The sequence below is a fragment of the Oncorhynchus mykiss genome, chromosome 1, assembly GCF_013265735.2.
Source record: "Oncorhynchus mykiss isolate Arlee chromosome 1, USDA_OmykA_1.1, whole genome shotgun sequence".
In the NCBI taxonomy this organism is placed as follows: domain Eukaryota; kingdom Metazoa; phylum Chordata; class Actinopteri; order Salmoniformes; family Salmonidae; genus Oncorhynchus; species Oncorhynchus mykiss.
The window spans coordinates 15,474,539-15,494,073 of NC_048565.1; the positions used below are offsets into that span (position 1 = coordinate 15,474,539).

A 19,535-nucleotide genomic window follows, 5' to 3' on the forward strand; every position below is an offset into this window, starting at 1 on the left:
GTATAGCCCACAAAGATCTCCCCCACGGCACAACCAAAGGGGGAGCGCCAACCCGGACAGGAAGATCACGTCAGTGACACACCCCTCCTAGGGACGGCATGAAAGAGCACCAGTAAGCCAGTGACTCAGCCCCTGTAATAGGGTTAGAGGCAGAGAATCCCAGTGGAGAGAGGGGAACCAGCCAGGCAGAGACGGCAGGGGCAGTTCGTTGCTCAAGTGCCTTTCCGTTCACCTTCACACTCCTTCCCAACACAGTATAACTTGGAAAACAAACATACAAAATTATTAATTTATCTTATAGTGTACAATTAAAGAACATGGGTGGAACCTTAAAATGCATTGACTACCAGATGCATTACCTACAGTATAGACTTGTCATACTGGTTTGGATTTTGCTCAATGATCTGTTCACCTAAAATAGCACAGGTTTCCCAGCCATAAATCCAACATACATCAAAATATTCCACTTTATTGAAATGCATGGTTCTATACTTAATGTATATTTACACGGTCAGTCAACAATTTAATGTTTAAAAGGTTGAAATAAGGCAGCAAAACAATATTACAATACATGGAAAAGAAAACAGCATACAGTATTAAGAAATTGCAATGTTTTACATAACACCAACTCATAAATAACTAGAGCACACAACTAATATTTCACAACTTTCATGATTCAATATGTACTTTCTTTTGGTATTTGGTCAATTAGCAAGTTAAAACAAGAGCGCATTGTTTGTACAAGTGAAATGGTTTATAGAAGGCCACTGGAGATGGATCTATGGATTCCGTAACTATGCAACGTGTTGGCTGACGAGATATTTTAAAAAGGCAAACCCTTGTATGATCATTTCCTGTAACTGTACGATCCATACATGTCAGGGACTTGGCCGTGTACACGTACAAATGAGAATAAAAGACTAAAAATACCAAGCCAATCTGTCACACATTCCATGATTTCAGAGAGAGCGATCGGGGGGCGATTCAAGATCTCATTGTGGTCCCGTCAAAAAGTAACACACTCCCAAAGCCAAGGAAAGGCACCAGTCAGTCTGACGAAGTGGTAGTAGGAATTCATATAGGCAGCAGTTTGATATGAGCTTCAAAATAAAAGGTGCTTTAAAAATTCAGCTGTACCATTCCAAGTCCATTGCGTTTTCACATTCCACGGTTATGTGGATTAAGGCTTTTTATGCTGAGATCTGGGGAAATGCCACCTGAATTTCCAACTCGGCCCCGCAGTGTCATTTTCTCACACGTTCCATAAAGCTGAAGGCCCAATTCTAGAGGACTAACCAGTCTTTGTGATGCGTCCATCTTTCTAGGTTGCTTTTGTTGTACAGAGATGCCCTCTTCTGATTGTGGAACACTGTGTTCAGAAACAGCCCCGTCTTACCAGGTGTACGTCCCTGAGTGAGCTACGCCCCTGTTCAATATCATCAAAACAGTCCAGGGAATATTTTTGTTGTTGTAAAAGTTAAAGGAAAAAAACAAAATCAATAAATATAAGCCATTGCAAATAGTGCCTTTGGATAGAACTTTCTCTCAAAAACATACTCCTATGTATACATATATAGTGGTAACTCTTAATATAGCTTTTAGATTGCTGTCTGTTATACCTATATAAAAGAGATTCTTTCTGAAGAGGGAGGGCATCTGGCCTAAGTAGCCAGTGTTACACGTTTGAGTCCTGCAGTAGGGGCTCTTTGGCCTCCCCGGGCGGCCGCAGGCTGTGAGGGTGTCCGTGGGGCGAGCTGTGCTTCTTCCAGCTGCCGGGCCGGAGGCCTAGGTGAGGTTGCTCTGGTATGAAGAGTGCCACCAGGAGCGCTAGTAGCACTGAGCATGCTCCGAAGAGGAAGGGTGGGCCAGGAATGATGGAACTCTGAGGAGAGGAGGAAATAAAAAAAGGTTCCCATTTTCCATACCTGAAGTGATTAGGAACATTTAACAAATGATGGTTACACAAGTGTATTGATAACTAGTTAACATTAAATAGTGCCCAAAACCCTCTAAGTGTGCATAGTGTCTAAATAATCATAGTAACTTTTAAGACAGGGATAGAACCTTGTTAAACTGTCTGGTCATTTTTGAGGAGGTATCCTGGATGTCAAACCTTCAAAGTCTACGCTAACTAAGTGAAATGTATTATCTGACTGATTCCGGTTGTGTATTGTGAGGACGAGTAGAGGTTTGATTGGGCCTGAAAATTCAAGCCCTGGTTCGGGCTAAAGATCTAAACAAGGCGGAGGAGCAGAAAACGTTGGGGGTGTGGCGCTGGGGGCTAAGATGTGGGAGGAGCTGAAAAGGTTGGTGTTAGGGGTGTGGCGCTAGGGGCTAAGATGTGGGAGGAGCTGAAAAGGTTGGTGTTAGGGGTGTGGCGCTGGGGGCTAAGATGTGGGAGGAGCTGAAAAGGTTGGTGTTAGGGGTGTGGCGCTGGGGGCTAAGATGTGGGAGGAGCTGAAAAGGTTGGTGTTAGGGGTGTGGCGCTGGGAGCTAAGATGTGGGAGGAGCTGAAAAGGTTGGTGTTAGGGGTGTGGCGCTAGGGGCTAAGATGTGGGAGGAGCTGAAAAGGTTGGTGTTAGGGGTGTGGCGCTGGGGGCTAAGATGTGGGAGGAGCTGAAAAGGTTGGTGTTAGGGGTGTGGCGCTGGGGGCTAAGATGTGGGAGGAGCTGAAAAGGTTGGTGTTAGGGGTGTGGCGCTGGGAGCTAAGATGTGGGAGGAGCTGAAAAGGTTGGTGTTAGGGGTGTGGCGCTGGGGGCTAAGATGTGGGAGGAGCTGAAAAGGTTGGTGTTAGGGGTGTGGCACTGGGGGCTAAGATGTGGGAGGAGCTGAAAAGGTTGGTGTTAGGGGTGTGGCACTGGGGGCTAACCTGCGGAAAGAGCTGAACATTTTGGGGAGCTGGGGGCTAACTTGTGAGAGAAGCAGAAAAGGTTGGGGTTGGGGAGCTGGGGGCTAACCTGTGGGAGGAGCTGAAGGTGGGCTTGAGTATGGACCGGAGTGTCCCCGTTGCCATCTGGAGGCGCATCCAGCTCCACGTGGAAGATGTAGAAGATGAAGCCATAGAGCGCAGGGCCCAGGCCGTTACATAGCCCCCGGATCCCTGTCACCATCCCCTGGCCCACTCCTGTGAGATGACAGCCAACAATAATTTATCAATTGGATTGCATTCAACCTTTACTTCACCAGGCAAGTTAAAGGGATAGTTCATAAAAATTACATAATAATTATTTAATTAAATAATTATTTCCATTCCTTGAAGGAAACAAAAATCTTATGTCATTTCGCTGAACACCCCCTTTAATTAACTGAGAACCATTTTTCATTTCCAATTACGACCAGGCAAATAGATGAATCGAAGAACATGCAAAATCAAATAAAAATGTATTTGTCACATGCGCCGAATACAATTTACCGTAAAATGCTTATGTATGAGCCTTTAACCAACAATGAAGAGTTAAAAAGTAAGAAACCATGTGCTAAATAAACTAAAGGAAAAATAGTAATAAAATAACGACAGTATAAAAAGGCTATATACAAAAGGGTACCGGAACAGAGTCACTGTGCAGCGGTATGGATTAGTCGAGGTAATTTAGCTAATATGTTCATGTAGATAGATGCAAAATAAAACTATAACAAAGTACAAACCTTGTTGATCTGGTTCAGCAGTGCGGGAAACCAAAGCACTGATTGCTGGGAAAGTGATGCTTGACATGGCTGCTAGAGCCCCTGCTGCCCACATCATCCTGTAGAGAGATGAGAGAAAACAGATTAAGTCACCTGAAAGAGTATCTCTTCATTGACCTGAATCAGATGAGTCACTTTAAAAAAGCTTACCATGGCTCGGAGCCAAACCCATACCAGGCGAGCTGTAGTATCTGGAACCCAAGGCCGAGCAAGATAGTGTTCTTGTTCCCGATGGAACGCATGAGTAAACTTAATACTACTGTCTGACAAAGAAAATAAAAATAATATAATTGGAAACCATTTATTTGAATGTTAATATTGCATGTAATTAAAGTTCTCATTAATGCCCAAACCAGGTTAACATAACATGGCAGAGATTTGGATTACAGCACCTTCAGACAGTATTCATACCCCTTATTCCACATTTTGTTGTGTTACAGCCGGAATTCAAAATGGATGAAATACCCCATAATGACTAAGTGGAAACAGTTTAGAAATTTTCGCACATTTATTTTGCCGAGTCAATACTCTGTAGAAGCAGCTTTCAGTTATCTTGGGCATGTCGGTATCACCTTTGCTTATATTTATTAATCTGGATTTGGGGATTTTTTCCCCCACTCTTTCTCGCGTATTTTCTCAAGCTCTGTTAAGTTAGATGGGGAGTGGCGGTGAACAGCAATCTTCAAGTCTTTCCACAGATGTTTTTATGGGATTCAAGTTTGGCCTGTGGCTGGGCCACTGCTCGCAGTCTTTCACATGCCTTTTTGCAAACGCTAGGGGTGCGGTCATGTTACTTTTTCTCAGGAGTGGCTTCCGTCTGGCCACTCTTCCATAAAGCCTAGATTGGTAAGGTGCTGTAGAGATTGTTATCCTTCTGGCAGGTTCTCCCATCTTAGCCAAGGAACTATGCAGTTCTGTCAGTGGGTTCCTGGTCACCTCCCTGACCAAGGTCCTTCTTCCAATTGTCTCATTCTTCCTCACTCCTCTCCTCTGTAACTATTCCCCAGGTCATTGTTGTAAATGAGAATGTGTTGTCAGGCAACATACCTGGTAAAATAAGGGTTAAACAAATGTTTTCCTTGGTTGCTCAGCCAGATCTAGGCAGAGTCTGTAGTTCCATATTTTTTATTTTTTTCCCCAATGAAGGAGACAACTGTGCTCTTGGAAAATTTCAACACTGAAGAAATAGTTTTATAACCATCCCCTGATTTACAGTATATCAAAAAGTGAGTACACCCCTCACATTTTTGTAAATATTTGAGTATATCTTTTCATGTGACAACACTGAAGAAATGACACTTTGCTACAATGTAAAGTAGTGAGTGTACAGCTTGTATAACAGTGTAAATTTGCTGTCCCCTCAAAATAACTCAACACACAGTCATTAATGTCTAAACCGCTGGCAACAAAAGTGAGTACACCTCTAAGTGAAAATGTCCAAATTGGGCCCAATTAGCCATTTTCCCTCCCCGGTGTCATGTGACTCATTAGTGTTACAAGGTCTCAGGTGTGAATGGGGAGCAGGTGTGTTAAATTTGGTGTCATCGCTCTCACACTCCCTCATACTGACTGGTCACTGGAAGTTCAAAATGGCACCTCATGGCAAAGAACTCTGAGGATCTGAATTATTATTTTTTGCTCTACATAAAGATGGCCTATGCTACAGAGCTGCAGCACGGTGGCCAAGACCATACAGCGGTTTAACTGGACAGCTTCCACTCAGAACAGGCCTCGCCATGGTCGACCAAAGAAGTTGAGTGCACGTGCTCAGCGTCATATCCAGAGGTTGTCTTTGGGAAATAGACGTATGAGTGCTGCCAGCATTGCTGCAGAGGTTGAAGGTGCCAGTGCTCAGACCATACGCCGTACACTGCATCAAATTGGTCTGCATGGCTGTCAGCCCAGAAGGAAGCCTCTTCTAAAGATGATGCACAAGAAAGCCCGCAAACAGTTTGCTGAAGACAAGCAGACTAAGGACATGGATTACTGGAACCATGTCCTGTGGTCTGATGAGACCAAGATAAACGTATTTGGTTCAGATGGTGTCAAGCGTGTGTGGCGGCAACCAGGTGAGGAGTACAAAGACAAGTGTGTCTTGCCTACAGTCAAGCATGGTGGTGGGAGTGTCATGGTCTGGGGCTGCATGAGTGCTGCCGGCACTGGGGAGCTACAGTTCATTGAGGGAACCATGAATGCCAACATGTACTGTGACATACTGAAGCATACTGAACCTTTCCCTGAACCTTTCCCCTCGCTTCGGAGACTGGGCCGCAGGGCAGTATTCCAACATGATAACGACCCCAAACACAACTCCAAGACGACCACTGCCTTGCTAAAGAAGCTGAGGGTAAAGGTGATGGACTGGCCAAGCATGTCTCCAGACCTAAACCCTATTGAGCATCTGTGGGGCATCCTCAAACGGAAGGTGGAGGAGTGCAAGGTCTCTAACATCCACCAGTTCCGTGATGTCGTCATGGTGGAGTGGAAGAGGACTCCTGTGAAGCTCTGGTGAACTCCATGCCCAAGAGGGTTAAGGCAGTGCTGGAAAATGATGGTGGCCACACAAAATATTGACACTTTGGGCCCAATTTGGACATTTTCACTTCATTTTCACTCACTTTTGTTGCCAGCGGTTTAGACATTAATGGCTGTGTGTTGAGTTATTTTGAGGGGACTGCAAATTTACACTGTTATACAAGCTGTACATTTACTACTTTACATTGTAGCAAAGTGTCATTTCTTCAGTGTTGTCACATGAAAAGAAACTCAAATATTTACAAAAATGTGAGGGGTGTACTCACTTGTGATAGAATTGTGATGAGACATACAATATATCTCAGATCTACAGACAGTTCCTTTGAGTTCATGGTATAGGTTCTGCTCTGACATGCACTGTCAACTGTGGGACCTTATATAGACAGGTGTTTTTCTTTCTAAATCATGTTCAAACAATTGAATTGACAACACGTGGACTCCAATCAAGTTGTAGTGAAATCCCAAGGATGATCAAAGGAAATTGGATGAACCCAAGCTAAATTTGGAGTGTCATAGCAAAGTGGTGGGAATACTTATAAAATAATATTTTATTTCATTTTCAATAAAATTGCACAAACCCCATCACTAAACACATTTTCACTGTCGTTATGGGGCATTGTGTGTAGATGGATGAGAAAAGAATCTATTTAATCCATTTAGAATTCAGGCTGTAACACAAAATGTAGAATAAGTCCAGGGGTATGAGTACTTTCTGAAGGCACTGTACATGTTAATTGAATGACAACTAACCTGTGCAACGATTGAAAGCAGTCCTAGAACAGCTATGAAAGCTGCAACACTTTCAGGTGAAAATCCCATAATCTGTAGAAAAAATAAATTAAACAAAATGCATGATTGTACTGCCAGTGAGACCAAAGTAACTACACCCATCATCAAGCAAAGACAATGATTTAGCTAAGTATACACTACATGTAAACACCCCTGAAGTTAGTGGATTTGGCTATTTCAGCACACAGCCATTCAATCTCCATAGCCAAACATTGGCAGTAGAATGGCCCATACTAAAGAGTTCAGTGACTTTCAAAGTGGCACCGCCATAGGATGCAATCTTTCCAATAAGTCAGTTTGAAATTTCTGCCCTACTAGAGCTGCCCAGTCAATTGTAAGTGCTGTTATTGTCAAGTGGATACGTCTAAGAGCAACAACGGCTCAGCCGCGAAGTGGTAGACAAGCTCACAGAACGGGACCGCCGAGTGCTGAAGCGCGTAAAAATAGTCAGCACAAAAACTATTAGTCGGAAGCTTCCAAGAAATGAGTTTCCATGGCCGAGCAGCCGCACACAAGCTTATAAATCACCATGCGCAATACCAAGCGTCAGCTGGAGTGGTCTAAAGTTCGCCGCCATTGGACTCTGGAGCAGTGGAAACATTCTCTGGAGTGATGAATCACGCTTCACCATCTGCAGTCCGACGGAGAAATCTGCGTTTGGCACGTACCAGGAGAACGCTACCTGCCCCAATGCATAGTGCCAACTGTAAAGTTTGTTGGAGGAGGAATAATGGTCTGGGGCTGTTTTTCATGGTTCGGGCTAGGCCCTGTAGTTCCAGTGAAAGGAAATCTTTACTCTACAGCATACAATAACATTCTAGACAATTCTGTGCATCCAACTTTGGGGAAGGCCCTTTCTTGTTTCAGCATGACAATGCCCCCATGCACAAAGAGAGTTCCATACAGAAATGTTTTGTTGAGATCAGTGTGGAAGAACTTGACTGGCCAAAGCCCTGACCTCAACCCCATCAAACACCTTTGGGATGAATTGGAACGCTGATTGCAAGCCAGGCCTAATTGTCCAACATCAGTGCCCAACCTCACTAATTCTTGTGGCTAAATGGAAGCAAGACCCTGCAGCAATGTTCCAACATCTAGTGGAAAGCCTGTTAGCAAATGGGGGACCATCTCCATATTAATGCCCATGATTTTGGAATGAGATGTTTGACGAGCATGTAGTGTAGCTGCAAGCAGCAAAGAACAGAAATTAACTGTGTAACGGACCATTTGTGAAATTACTTTGCAATGTTCTTCAAATTAACTATAAAACCCCCTTGACAAGTCTGCCAAATATTTTGACTATGAAGGGGACTTGACCTCCGTGACATTGATCATGGCAATAACAACTCAAAAAGTTAAGTTTGTCTTATGTACAGGAGACACCGTCCAATGAAATTCTTACTTGCAGGTTCCTTCTCAACAATAAGAAATAATACAAGATATTAATACGAACAAAGTAAATGGTAGTAGAATAGAATAAACATTTGAGAATAATTTTAATACAGGAAGGGGGTGGACACATCTTACATGCGTCACACACACACACACTGTTTATTTGGGCCATACGTTTGAGAGAATACATTGTAGACAGACCTGTCGTAAGTAGAGAAAGAAGCTGGAGTACTGGCCAGCCTCGGGGAGGTAGGACAGGAACACTGTTATACAGATGAGCAGCACAGTGGAATCCTGGCCCACTTTCCTTAGAGACTGGAGACAGAAAGCAAGGGGTTGATGATAACAATATGATGTACAATGAACACCCATCCACCGCTTCACACGTCTTATGGCAGAAAGGAGGCCTTCTATGAGAACTGGGTCACAACCAGAGAGCAAGTGAGAGGGAGAGATTTCGCTCAGACTAAAAAAATAAATAATCCTTTAGCCTCATTGTTGTAGGTCAATCCAGGGCTCTAGACTAGCTTTTTCCACTAACCTTTGGTCGCACCAATTTTTAAATGACCTGACTAATAATGACTAGCCATCTTAGCATGCCCTTCTGTTCTTGCATTGATTTGGATATAATTACTCAGGGTTCAATGTTCACTTTTTTTCCTCACTGGCAGTTAAATGCATTGGGGTGTATGCTTTCTCTCTATATTCAGCTAGTAATAGGCTACATTTGGTTATTATTAATTATGTATTAAAAGCTGTATGATATCATTTTGCAATGCAAGACATTACTCTATTTGATACAATTGCTTTAGATTAATTGCGTAAATGTTTGTTTCTAAAGCAGGTCTGTAATTATTTATTACATCTCAAAATAGGATGTTGCCCCTTTAAGACCGACTGCTTTTCAAAATAGATATTGATACTGTACGCCTACCGTGGGCTAGCCAAGGCCTTCCCAAGGCCTACCGTGGGCTAGCCAAGGCCTACCGTGGGCTAGCCAAGGCCTACCGTGGGCTAGCCAAGGCCAATGCTAGGTGTCTTTTTGTAGCTTTCTCTTTATAGACTATCAACAATAGCCTGTAGAATATAATTGTTTATTAGTGACTTAAGACAACAGATGGTAGCCTATGATTTAAAAAGTAAGCCATTTCATCTAACATATCCAGAGAATTATGGGAGTAAGGGTAAATGTATTCATACGGAATATTCGGTATGGGGACCTTGATTCGGTCCGCACGATGAATCCGAATAAAATTAATTATAATAATCAAACAACGCCTACAGGCTCTGCACGTTGTAATCAAAATTCGGGAAGTAGTTCTGTACGATTACGAGTGATGGGGTCGATAAACCAGGATTCTCCATCATCGTCTAAATCTCCAGTTTGAAAACATTTTGGCTTCACAGTAGATTACAATGGCGATGGACAGAGAGTTAACAATACTATGTAGCCACTGCTCAACCAGAATAGCCTATGCAGCTCCCAGCACCTCAAATATGTTGACACATTTACACCGACATCACCAAAGTATTCATACCACCGGGAGCAAGGCGGAAACGCAAAAAGTAAATCAAAATAAACTTAATTCCCCTCTGCATTCAAGCAGCTCTTCGCAGCGGATTCTGACAAGGCCAAATAAATTACAATAGCGATAGGCATGTTTAGCCTATAGGCATGGATATGCTCCTCTGTGGTTTAGAATAGGGGATTTCAGCACCTTGTTTACGTCCTAAGTACTAATCCTATTTATTTGCATATCTGATTTCAAAAATAGGGTATTTTTCCTGCAATCGGAACAGACTGGAATCTTATATTTACTTGAATTCAGAAAAAAAATCTGATTCCTGGCCATGTGACTTGTGTCTGAACGGTAAAATCTGATTTATTTAACATATCTTGTTGCTTGGTAGCTACACTGTTGACAGTTTGACAAGAACATGTGGTAGCTAACTACCTTGTAAAATGTTTACAAACACAAACAAATGTGCTAAAATGCTAAACAGCTACCTAGTTGACTGCTGTGGCTAGCCAAAAAGGACTTGTTTTGAAAGTTGGAACATCTTATCCTTTGAGGATTTAAGTGTTTTTACACTATGATTTTGAACATTCAAAGCAACTGAGAAACGTCCATGATAGGAAGGGTTGTCAACTTAGTTTGAAACATAACTTCTGAGTGATAGGAAGCACAAGTACCGCCACCAATCAGCCAACACCACTGCACACACACACCTGTCGTTACTATGACAACTAGCATAGCCGTGTCAGTAAATGACTGCTGTCTGAACACACACAAATCTGATTTGGTCACTTGTAACTTGCTTTTTTGACCATCAGTAGTCCAAAACAGATTTGAGCATTAAGGCTTGCAGTGTGAACAAGGCTTTAGTGACAGCCCATCTCATTGCCCCAGAGTGGGAGAAGTAATGTGCTACAGACAAGCCCCCTTTATGAGTCTCAAGTGTGCATATTTTTCTCTTTGTAAGAAAACCTTATAGCATAGGCCTATACAATGTCCGAGCCATGTTAACATATTGATTTCACACACATATTGCACTTTATTTTAGTGTTGTTGATTAATCATGTTTTCATTTAAGAAAAGGTATTAATCCTGATTGTGCTCTCATCAGGCATTACATGATCATATATGGAATCAGGAATATCAGCACTTTGTATTTTTTATTTAACTACAGTAACGGTTGGCATTTCATTTTCCCGCTGTACCGAAACGTGACCCCAAAACTGCAATACGTACCGAACCGTGGGTTTGGTGAACCATTACACCCCCACTTAATAGTTAACTACCGAAAAACTACATGATGTGTTGAATTGGCTATCTCGTTAGTCTGTCATTTTTTTATGGGCTAGGCCTACCTGCTGTAAATGTCTAACTCTCTCCTCTGGCACACACGCAGCTGATGCAGACACCAAATATTTTCTAAGAATTTCATGACCGTACAAAGACTGTTTGCTGACCAGTAATAGCTATAACTCAGCCAGGAATATCAACAAATGTGCCCACGTGAGTCTCAGTTCCCCCCTATATTCATTTAGCAGTTGCGGACCACTCCAAAAAATCTATACAAATAATTACAATTGTAATCATTTTTCAGGGTAAACTTAAAATGACTAAAACCAGATATAATGTATGTAGAAAAAGATAATGGCACTATATATATTTTTTTTTAAACAAGATATTTGAGAACTAACAACCACCAAAATAAAACATTGACAGTCAGGAAGAATATAAAATTCCAAAAATGTCATTGCATTGATTGTTATGTTTGAGTCGCTCAGCATTCAAACACAGCATAAGCCACGGCAAAATGTGTAGAATTTCAGGAAATTCTCCCTCAGCCCCATGACAAAGTGAGTTGAATTGCATGAAATTTGCTTTAAAACTGCAAAATCCCCCCCCCCCCCCAATTCTTATTTTTGAATTCTAAACTTTCCCCATTATCAGGACTGTGACGCGGTAGAAAGGAAATGTCCATGTTCCTCCTCGGTCTCAGATACCCACCAAAGCCTAATACAAATTCTAGCTACTACCACTGATCAGTGCCAAAGTGAAGCACACATCTTCACAGGTTTGAGAATGTTTCCCAAACAAGCCAATATATTTGTACATTGGTAGGACTGGGCTAACCCTTTACTTCTTGAATCCTCATGTAATTTGCCATAAATATCGATGTCAAGAGAAGGCATCTCATCTGGCCAATCCAAATCATGTTAAACTCTAAAAGCACACTAATGGGGTACATAAACATAACAGTTGGTAATTCATGGGGTAGAGAAACTGACAGAACCTTTAGAAGTGGACCATGTACTCACAGCAAAGGGGTCAGCCTGTTCCCAGGAGATGGGAGCCCCCCAGGATGCTGGCCGCATCTTCTCAGGCAGAGACTCGGGCACGGCCACCAGGATGAAGCAGATGTCCAGCATAGCGATGGCTGAGGCCAGCACCACCACCAGGCCGTCACCATACACACGGCCCAGGTAGGCTCCGATGGCCGGGCTCGTCACCAGGCTAGCAGCAAAGGTGGCCGACACCTAACGGACAAGAGTAGAGGTGGTTTACTGACTAACTCTTCAACTACCACTCTTTAAATAAAATTGGAGTTTCACTTTCTTGAGTTTGTGCAAAATGTCTACTTTGTCAAGTGGGACCAAATTGCAAATAGGTTCTAAAGGATATAACTATTTTAGCCACAAATGGACCACAGATCACTGAATCAAAAAAGGTGAGGTGGTAAACTTGAAAGTTGAAGATTAGAATAAATTGTGTAGGTAATGTCTGATACACACCAGTCCATAGGCCATGCTGCGTTCATGCTCCTGCGTTATGTCAGCCACATAGGCAAAGACCACGGAGAAGGTTACAGCAAACACACCGGACACAGAGATAACTGCAAAATACCACCTGAAACAGAGGCAGGATATGGCACTCAGTTATTATTACACTTGACTCAGTTCCATCTCAACACATCACATTATATTAGCTAATGCATCTTGCAGAAAATATGGAATAGTGCAAAGTAGAACAGTGAAATTCAGCATGAAGTTCAGATCTTCCCAATTGGTTTAACCACAATAGATTCCATAGAACTATGATTCATTTGAATGGTGATCTCAGTAACTATAGACTCTCTCTGGTTGCGTGCCATCGTACCAGGGGCTTATCTTCATCAGTGGAATGGGAGCGCAGGTGAAGAAAACAGTAAGCAGGAGAAAAGACTTCCGACCCCACACATCAGACAGGGCACCAATCAGAGGAGCACTCAGGAAAGACAGCAGGCCCTGAAACACAATAAGAAGACACACCCAATGAATGGAAATAGAATTGAAGTGCAACTAGATGTGCTGTTCAAAATAATAACACCTGTTCAAACACCATACCTTTACCCCTTGGATCAAGCCATTCATTAGAAACGTATGCTTCGGGAATGTCTCATGTAGGACCTGGATAACAAGGGGATAAGGACACATAGTAGAGACTTAATTTTGATTATAAACTGGGTGGTTCGAGCCCTGAATGCCGATTGACTGACAGCCAGCAATAAGCAATAAGGCCCAAGGGGGTGTGGTATATGGCCAACATACCACAGCTAAGGGCTGTTTTTAAGCACAACGCAACACGGAGTGTCTGGATACAGCCCTTACCCGTGGTATATTGGCCATATAACACAAACCCCTGAGGTGCCATACTGCTATTATAAACTGGTTCAAATGTAATTAGAAGAGTAAGAATAAATCTTTTGTCATACTCGTGGTTTACGGTCTCATATACCACGGCTTTCAGCCAACCAGCATTCAGGGCTCGAACCACCCAGTTTATAACAGACCGTATACCACGGGTATGACAAAACATGTATTTTTACTGCACTAATTACATTGGTAACCAGTTTATAATAGCAATAAGGCACCTCAGGGTTTGTGATATATGGCCAATATACTACAGCTAAAGGCTGTGTCAAGGCACTGCGTTGCATCAAGCATTAAAAAACAGCCCTTAGCCGTTGTAAATCGGCCATATACCAATCCCCCAGGGGCCTTATTGTTTAAATAGTTTCATCAGCAGCCAACAAATCACACTGTATGAAATAATAGGTAATAAAGACGACAACCTACCACCAAAGTGGGTGCTGTAAGAAGGCCCCAGGCAAAAAATTCCAAAAAGATGACAATTACAGCATGGTAGACGCTGGGAGCTCCGAAACCTTGTGCCTGGTGAACAGAGTGGAACCATTATGCAAGTATGTCAACAAGCAATACTCAATGATCTTACTTTCAAATAAGATATATTTAAAAGGTAAACTCAGCAATAGGACATCATTATACACAGTGTGGCAACTTCCTGCTTACAGTCATCAACAACAGAATTCATATCTGCCACTATTGACTCTTCTAAAGTAACATTTCCCACATTGGAAGAGCCAGTAGTGGCAGTCTTGACAAATTTGACTTTTGTTAACAGGAATATGATCACCTGTGTATGATTATACACTATGCCCAAAAGTATGTGGACACCCCTTCCAACTAGTGGATTCAGCCGTTTCATCCACACCTCGTTGTCAGGTGTATAAAATTGAGCACATGGCCATGCAATCTCCATAGAGAAACACTGGCAGTAGAATGGACCGTACTTAAGAGCTCAGTGACTTTCGACGTGGCAGTCTAGGGCTGGGCGGTGTACCGTATTTTACGATATACCGGTATTGATGCATGGGCTGGTTTGGGTTTTTACTTTACCTTCTATAATGGAATTTGAATGTTTGATTTGTTAAATGTGATATGCCGTGTTTAATGTACATTTTTATTGTTTATTTCGCTACTTGAGTCATCTCTCTCTGCTCTCTCTCCATGCAGCTTTCCACACAGACCTAGCCCCGCCCTGCCACTCAAGGAGCGCATTTGTTGTTCCTCGACCACAAGACACTTGCGTTCAGTCTGCATGATCAATGCAGCACATGCAACAATGTTCATGACAACAAAGCTGTTTTCAATTTGCTTCTTCATATAAATCCAGTAGCGTTCTATAAATTACACTGTTAGTTTGTTTTGCTCACATCTGCAAGCAGCTAGTTTGTATTTTCTTAGCAAGTTGGGCCTAAATCTTGTTAGCCGCTAATCGCTAGTCAGAGTAGACATGCCTGATAATACCAGTGATGGTGTAGTTCTAAATCAGCATGTTATTTGTGCAACTGTACCTTCTAAATCAAAGAGGAATACAAGAAGCATCAATATGTTAGCTACATGAAGTAGCTAAGAGAAAACAGTCAATGTAGCCAAAGATTATAGGGTCCCCTAGGAAACCATTATCAACACTTTGGTTCCTACCCTATCACAATAACTCCTCCCTGGCATTTTCCTTCATTTTCATGTCAAACAACACTATTCAAAGTGCCCACTATCATATTCTAACTATAGAATTAGAATAATCATTCCATTTCCATGATTCCAACAGTTCACTCAAGTGTTTTGCTCTAAATCATGTCAAATCGCTATTGGAACATTTGGTTCAAAATAAGGTTTAGATTGTTTGCCAATATAGTGCAGCCCTACATGGCAGTGTGGAAATTATCTCAAATGAGTGCAGTAAATGCAGAAATTTATGAAAATGCAAAAAAATATTTGGGGTTGAATTGAACAGTATAAAATTAATCAAAATGGAGAAATACATTCTAAGTGATTTAAATGGGTATGTGTTGCCACCCTGAGGTCATGCACTACTTATAAAGCAAATAAAATAAAAACATAAAAGTGTCAACAACAAAAAATGTATACCGTGATATGGTACCTTGGCCATATCGCCAAGCACTACGTGGCACCGTCATAAGCTGCCACCTTTCCAACAAGTTGGCTCATCAAATTTCTGCCCTGGTCAATGGTAAGTGCTGTTATTGTGAAGTGGAAACGTCTAGGAGCAACAACAGCTCAGCCCCGAAGTGGTAGGCCAGACAAGCTCACAGAACCGTACCGCTGAGTGCAGAGGCGCGTGTTTAAAAAAAATTAAATTGCATGTCCTCGGTTGCAACACCCATTACAGAGTTCCAAACTGCCGCAGGAAGCAACATCAGCACAAGAACTGTTCGTCTGGAACATCATGAAATGGGTTTACATGGCTGAGCAGCTGCACACAAGCCTAAGGTCACCATGTGCAATGCCAAGTGTTGGCTGGAGTGGTGTAAAGCTCACCGCCATTGGACTCTGGAGCAGTGGAAATGCGTTCTCTGGAGTGATGAATCATGCTTCACCATCTGGCAGTTTGAAAGAAGAATCTGGATTTGGCGGATGCCAGGAGAACGCGACCTGCCAGAATGCATAGTGCCTACTGTAAAGTTTGGTGGAGTAGGAATAATAATAGGGCTGTTTTTCATGGTTCTAGCTAGGCCCCGTCGTTCCAGTGAAGGGAAATCAACAGTACAGCATACAATTTACATTCTAGATGATTCTGTACTTCCAACTTTGTGGCAACAGTCTGGGGAAGGCCCTTTCCTGTTTCAGTATGACAATGCCCCTGTGCACAAAGCGAGGTCCATACAGAAATGGTCTACTGGCCTACACAGAGCCCTGACCTCAACCCCATCAAACACCTTTGGAATGCCAACTGTGAGCCTGGCCTAATCGCCCAACATCACTACCCGGCTGCACTAATGCTCGTGGCTGAATGGAAGCAAGTCCCCACAGAAATGTTCCAACATCTAGAGGAAAGCCTTCTCAGAAAAGTGGAGGCTGTTATAGCAGCAAAGGTGAGACCAACTCCATATTAATGCCCATGATTTTGGAATCAGATGTTCGACGAGCAGGTGTCCACATACTTTTGGTCATGTAGTGTAGCTACCATACTGCTGAGTGAGAAGCTATACCTTTACTAGAGGATAGATAGCTAACGTTACACGGAACAAAACAAACAGACAACGTTTGTTAGCACCAGCAGATACGTTGGCTAGCTGACGTAGCTAGCACTGTTGTTTTTGAGAGGACTAGGAAGAGGCATCGGAACTTCCCCCAGGGCGCTGGCAAGCAGAACGAGCTAGCGCGTTACATTTCACATATAATAGACAGACATACCACATGCGGCAAACTAATCTCAATAAATACGATGCCAAATAGTGCGATTTTGGTGTAAACTCACCGTTCCTCCATCCTTGATAATAATTTTTTTCGCCAGCAGGAGACTGCGATTCGCCCGTTTCTTCTTTTTGCTCTGTGTCATATTACCATTCTAGTTATTTGTTTAATAAGAATATATTTGTAAAGAAATTTTATACAAACTATTTAAATCAGATTATGTTGGATAAGAAACGGAATAAATCAAATGTTCGAACTAAAAGGGCTGTTTCGTCCATTCACTCAGCCACCGCCATCTTTGCAAAAACATTGTTACAACGTAATGACGTCTCATCACACGATGTTCTGACGTGCATGTACCCACAATCAAAGATTATGCCGCGTTCAAAACAACTGTGACCTGGGAATTTGAAATTCTCCGACTTCCGACTTGTGCGTTCAAAACAACTGGGAACTTGGATAAAAACGAGCTCCGACTGGGAAAAGTACATTTGAACGGTTATCCAACTCGGAATTTCTCTTTCTTGAGCTCAGAACTGAAGATCACTAACGTCATGAATTGACCTCGTATTTCCGCGTTCAAAACTACTGGAATCTCGGAAAAATATAAGGTCAAATCATGACAAACATTTTCAGTTCATATACATATTATTCATATTTAATTCAGTGATTGAAATTATGACACCATCCTCAGTAGCCTATTCCGGCAGGCTATTGGGAAAGAAGTACTTCTTACCTTGAAATTCATCTTAAACAAGCTGCTTAATCGTTCAGGTTACATTTTGCCTACATCTTTTCTAGGCTACTGTAGACTAGTTGAAATTAGATGTAGACCTATCAAGTGCTATAGGCTTCCTGCCTTTATCTAAGGAAACCATGGCAAAGTCAAATTACAATCATAAACCCAGATTTTAATCTGCAGCCTATGCCTATTAAAATGTAAATCTTGCAAATGGGCCATTTATAACGGTTTGAAGTCTTAGACAGCGGTCTAAGGCACTACATCGCAACGCTAAAGGTGTCACTACAGACCCGGGTTCGAACCCGGGCTGTATCACAGAGGCCGTTATCTGCAGTCCCATAGGGTGTCCCACAATTGGCCTAGCATCGTCCGGGTTAAGAGAGGGTTTGGCCGTCATTGTAAATAAGAATTTGTTCTTAACTGGCTTGCCTAGTTAAAGGTTAAAGGCACATAATGACAACACAATTGCCAGAAAATAGCCTAGCATCCGTTTTTTTAATGTTCTTCCAAATGTTTCTTGCTCAGAGATTGAGATTCTGTCCAACTTTCATCCCTCAAACTTTCCTGTTGGATGTATCTATGGTAATGCACATGCACAAAGGGGATTTATTTACAATTATAAACTGGGTAGTTCGAGCCCTGAATGCTGATTGGCTGAAAGCCATGGTGTATCATACAGTATACCACGGGTTTGACAAAACAATTATTTTTACTGCTCTGATTACGTTGGTAACCAGTTTATAATAGCAATTAGGCCCCTCGGGGGGGTTGTGATATATGGCCAGTATACCACGGTTTAGGGCTGTATCCAGGCATTCCGCGTCACGGCATCCTTAAGAACTGCCCTTAGCCATGGTATATTGGCCATATACCATTCCCCCTTGTGCAAATGATCTGGCGAGCTAAATAAGGGCAAATTATATTTTCTCTTGCAACATTATTCAATTTGATTTTATTAAGTCATGTCATAGCTTGCAATAATTATTATTTTGAGGAAAACTGAACTTTGCTTCTTACACCGAACCCAAACCGGCTGCGCGCGTATGCTATCGTGCATAAATGTATTTTGTCCCCCTACACTAAACGCAATCATGACACGCAGGTTAAAATATCAAAACAAACTCTGAACCAATTACATTAATTTTGGGACAGGTCGAAAAGCATTAAACATGTATGGCAATTTTGCTATTTAGCTTGCACTTGCTAGGTAATTTGTCCTATTTAGCTAGCTTGTTAATTGTATGATTTTTAAGTAATTTATTTGCATTTTATTGCATGACATAAGTATTTGATCACCTACCAACCAGTAAGAATTCCAGCTCTCACAGACCTGTCAGTTTTTCTTTAAGAATCCCTCCTGTTCTCCACTCATTACCTGTATTAACTGCACCTGTTTGAACTCGTTACCTGTATAAAAGACACCTGTCCACACACTCAATCAAACAGACTCCAACCTCTCCACAATGGCCAAGACCAGACAGCTGTGTAAGGACATCAGGGATAAAACTGAAGAGAGCTGGGACCACAGTCTCAAAGAACCATTAGTAACACACTACGCCGTCATGGATTAAAATCCTGCAGTGCACGCAAAGTCCCCCTGCTCAAGCCAGCGCATGTCCAGGCCCGTCTGAAGTTTGCCAATGACCATCTGGATGATCCAGAGGAGGAATGGGAGAAAGTCATATGGTCTGATGAGACAAAAATAGAGCTTTTTGGTCTAAACTCCACTTGCCGTGTTTGGAGGAAGAAAAAGGATGAGTACAACCCCAAGAACACCATCCAACCGTGAAGCATGGAGGTGGAAACATCATTCTTTGGGGATGC

General features: G+C 42.3%; 1 protein-coding gene across 2 annotated transcripts; it reads right to left on the reverse strand.

Annotated features, from left to right (window-relative positions):
- Positions 1-449: 449 nt before the first annotated feature.
- Positions 450-17,334, reverse strand: LOC110489545 (hippocampus abundant transcript 1 protein). 2 transcript variants are annotated; one of them, XM_021562298.2, is made up of 12 exons: positions 17,034-17,332; positions 14,027-14,122; positions 13,295-13,357; positions 13,068-13,195; positions 12,704-12,818; positions 12,230-12,448; positions 8,602-8,715; positions 6,970-7,041; positions 3,835-3,947; positions 3,646-3,743; positions 2,958-3,124; positions 450-1,882 (listed from the first exon to the last, which is right to left on the reverse strand). In XM_021562298.2, the coding sequence occupies exons 1-12, from the start codon at positions 17,112-17,114 to the stop codon at positions 1,676-1,678; spliced, it is 1,473 nt and encodes a 490-aa protein (XP_021417973.1). In that variant the 5' UTR covers positions 17,115-17,332; the 3' UTR covers positions 450-1,675. The 2 variants fall into 2 exon arrangements, with proteins under 2 accessions (XP_021417973.1, XP_036806490.1); XM_036950595.1 differs by lacking the exon at positions 8,602-8,715 and having other exon boundaries at positions 17,034-17,334.
- Positions 17,335-19,535: the final 2,201 nt, after the last annotated feature.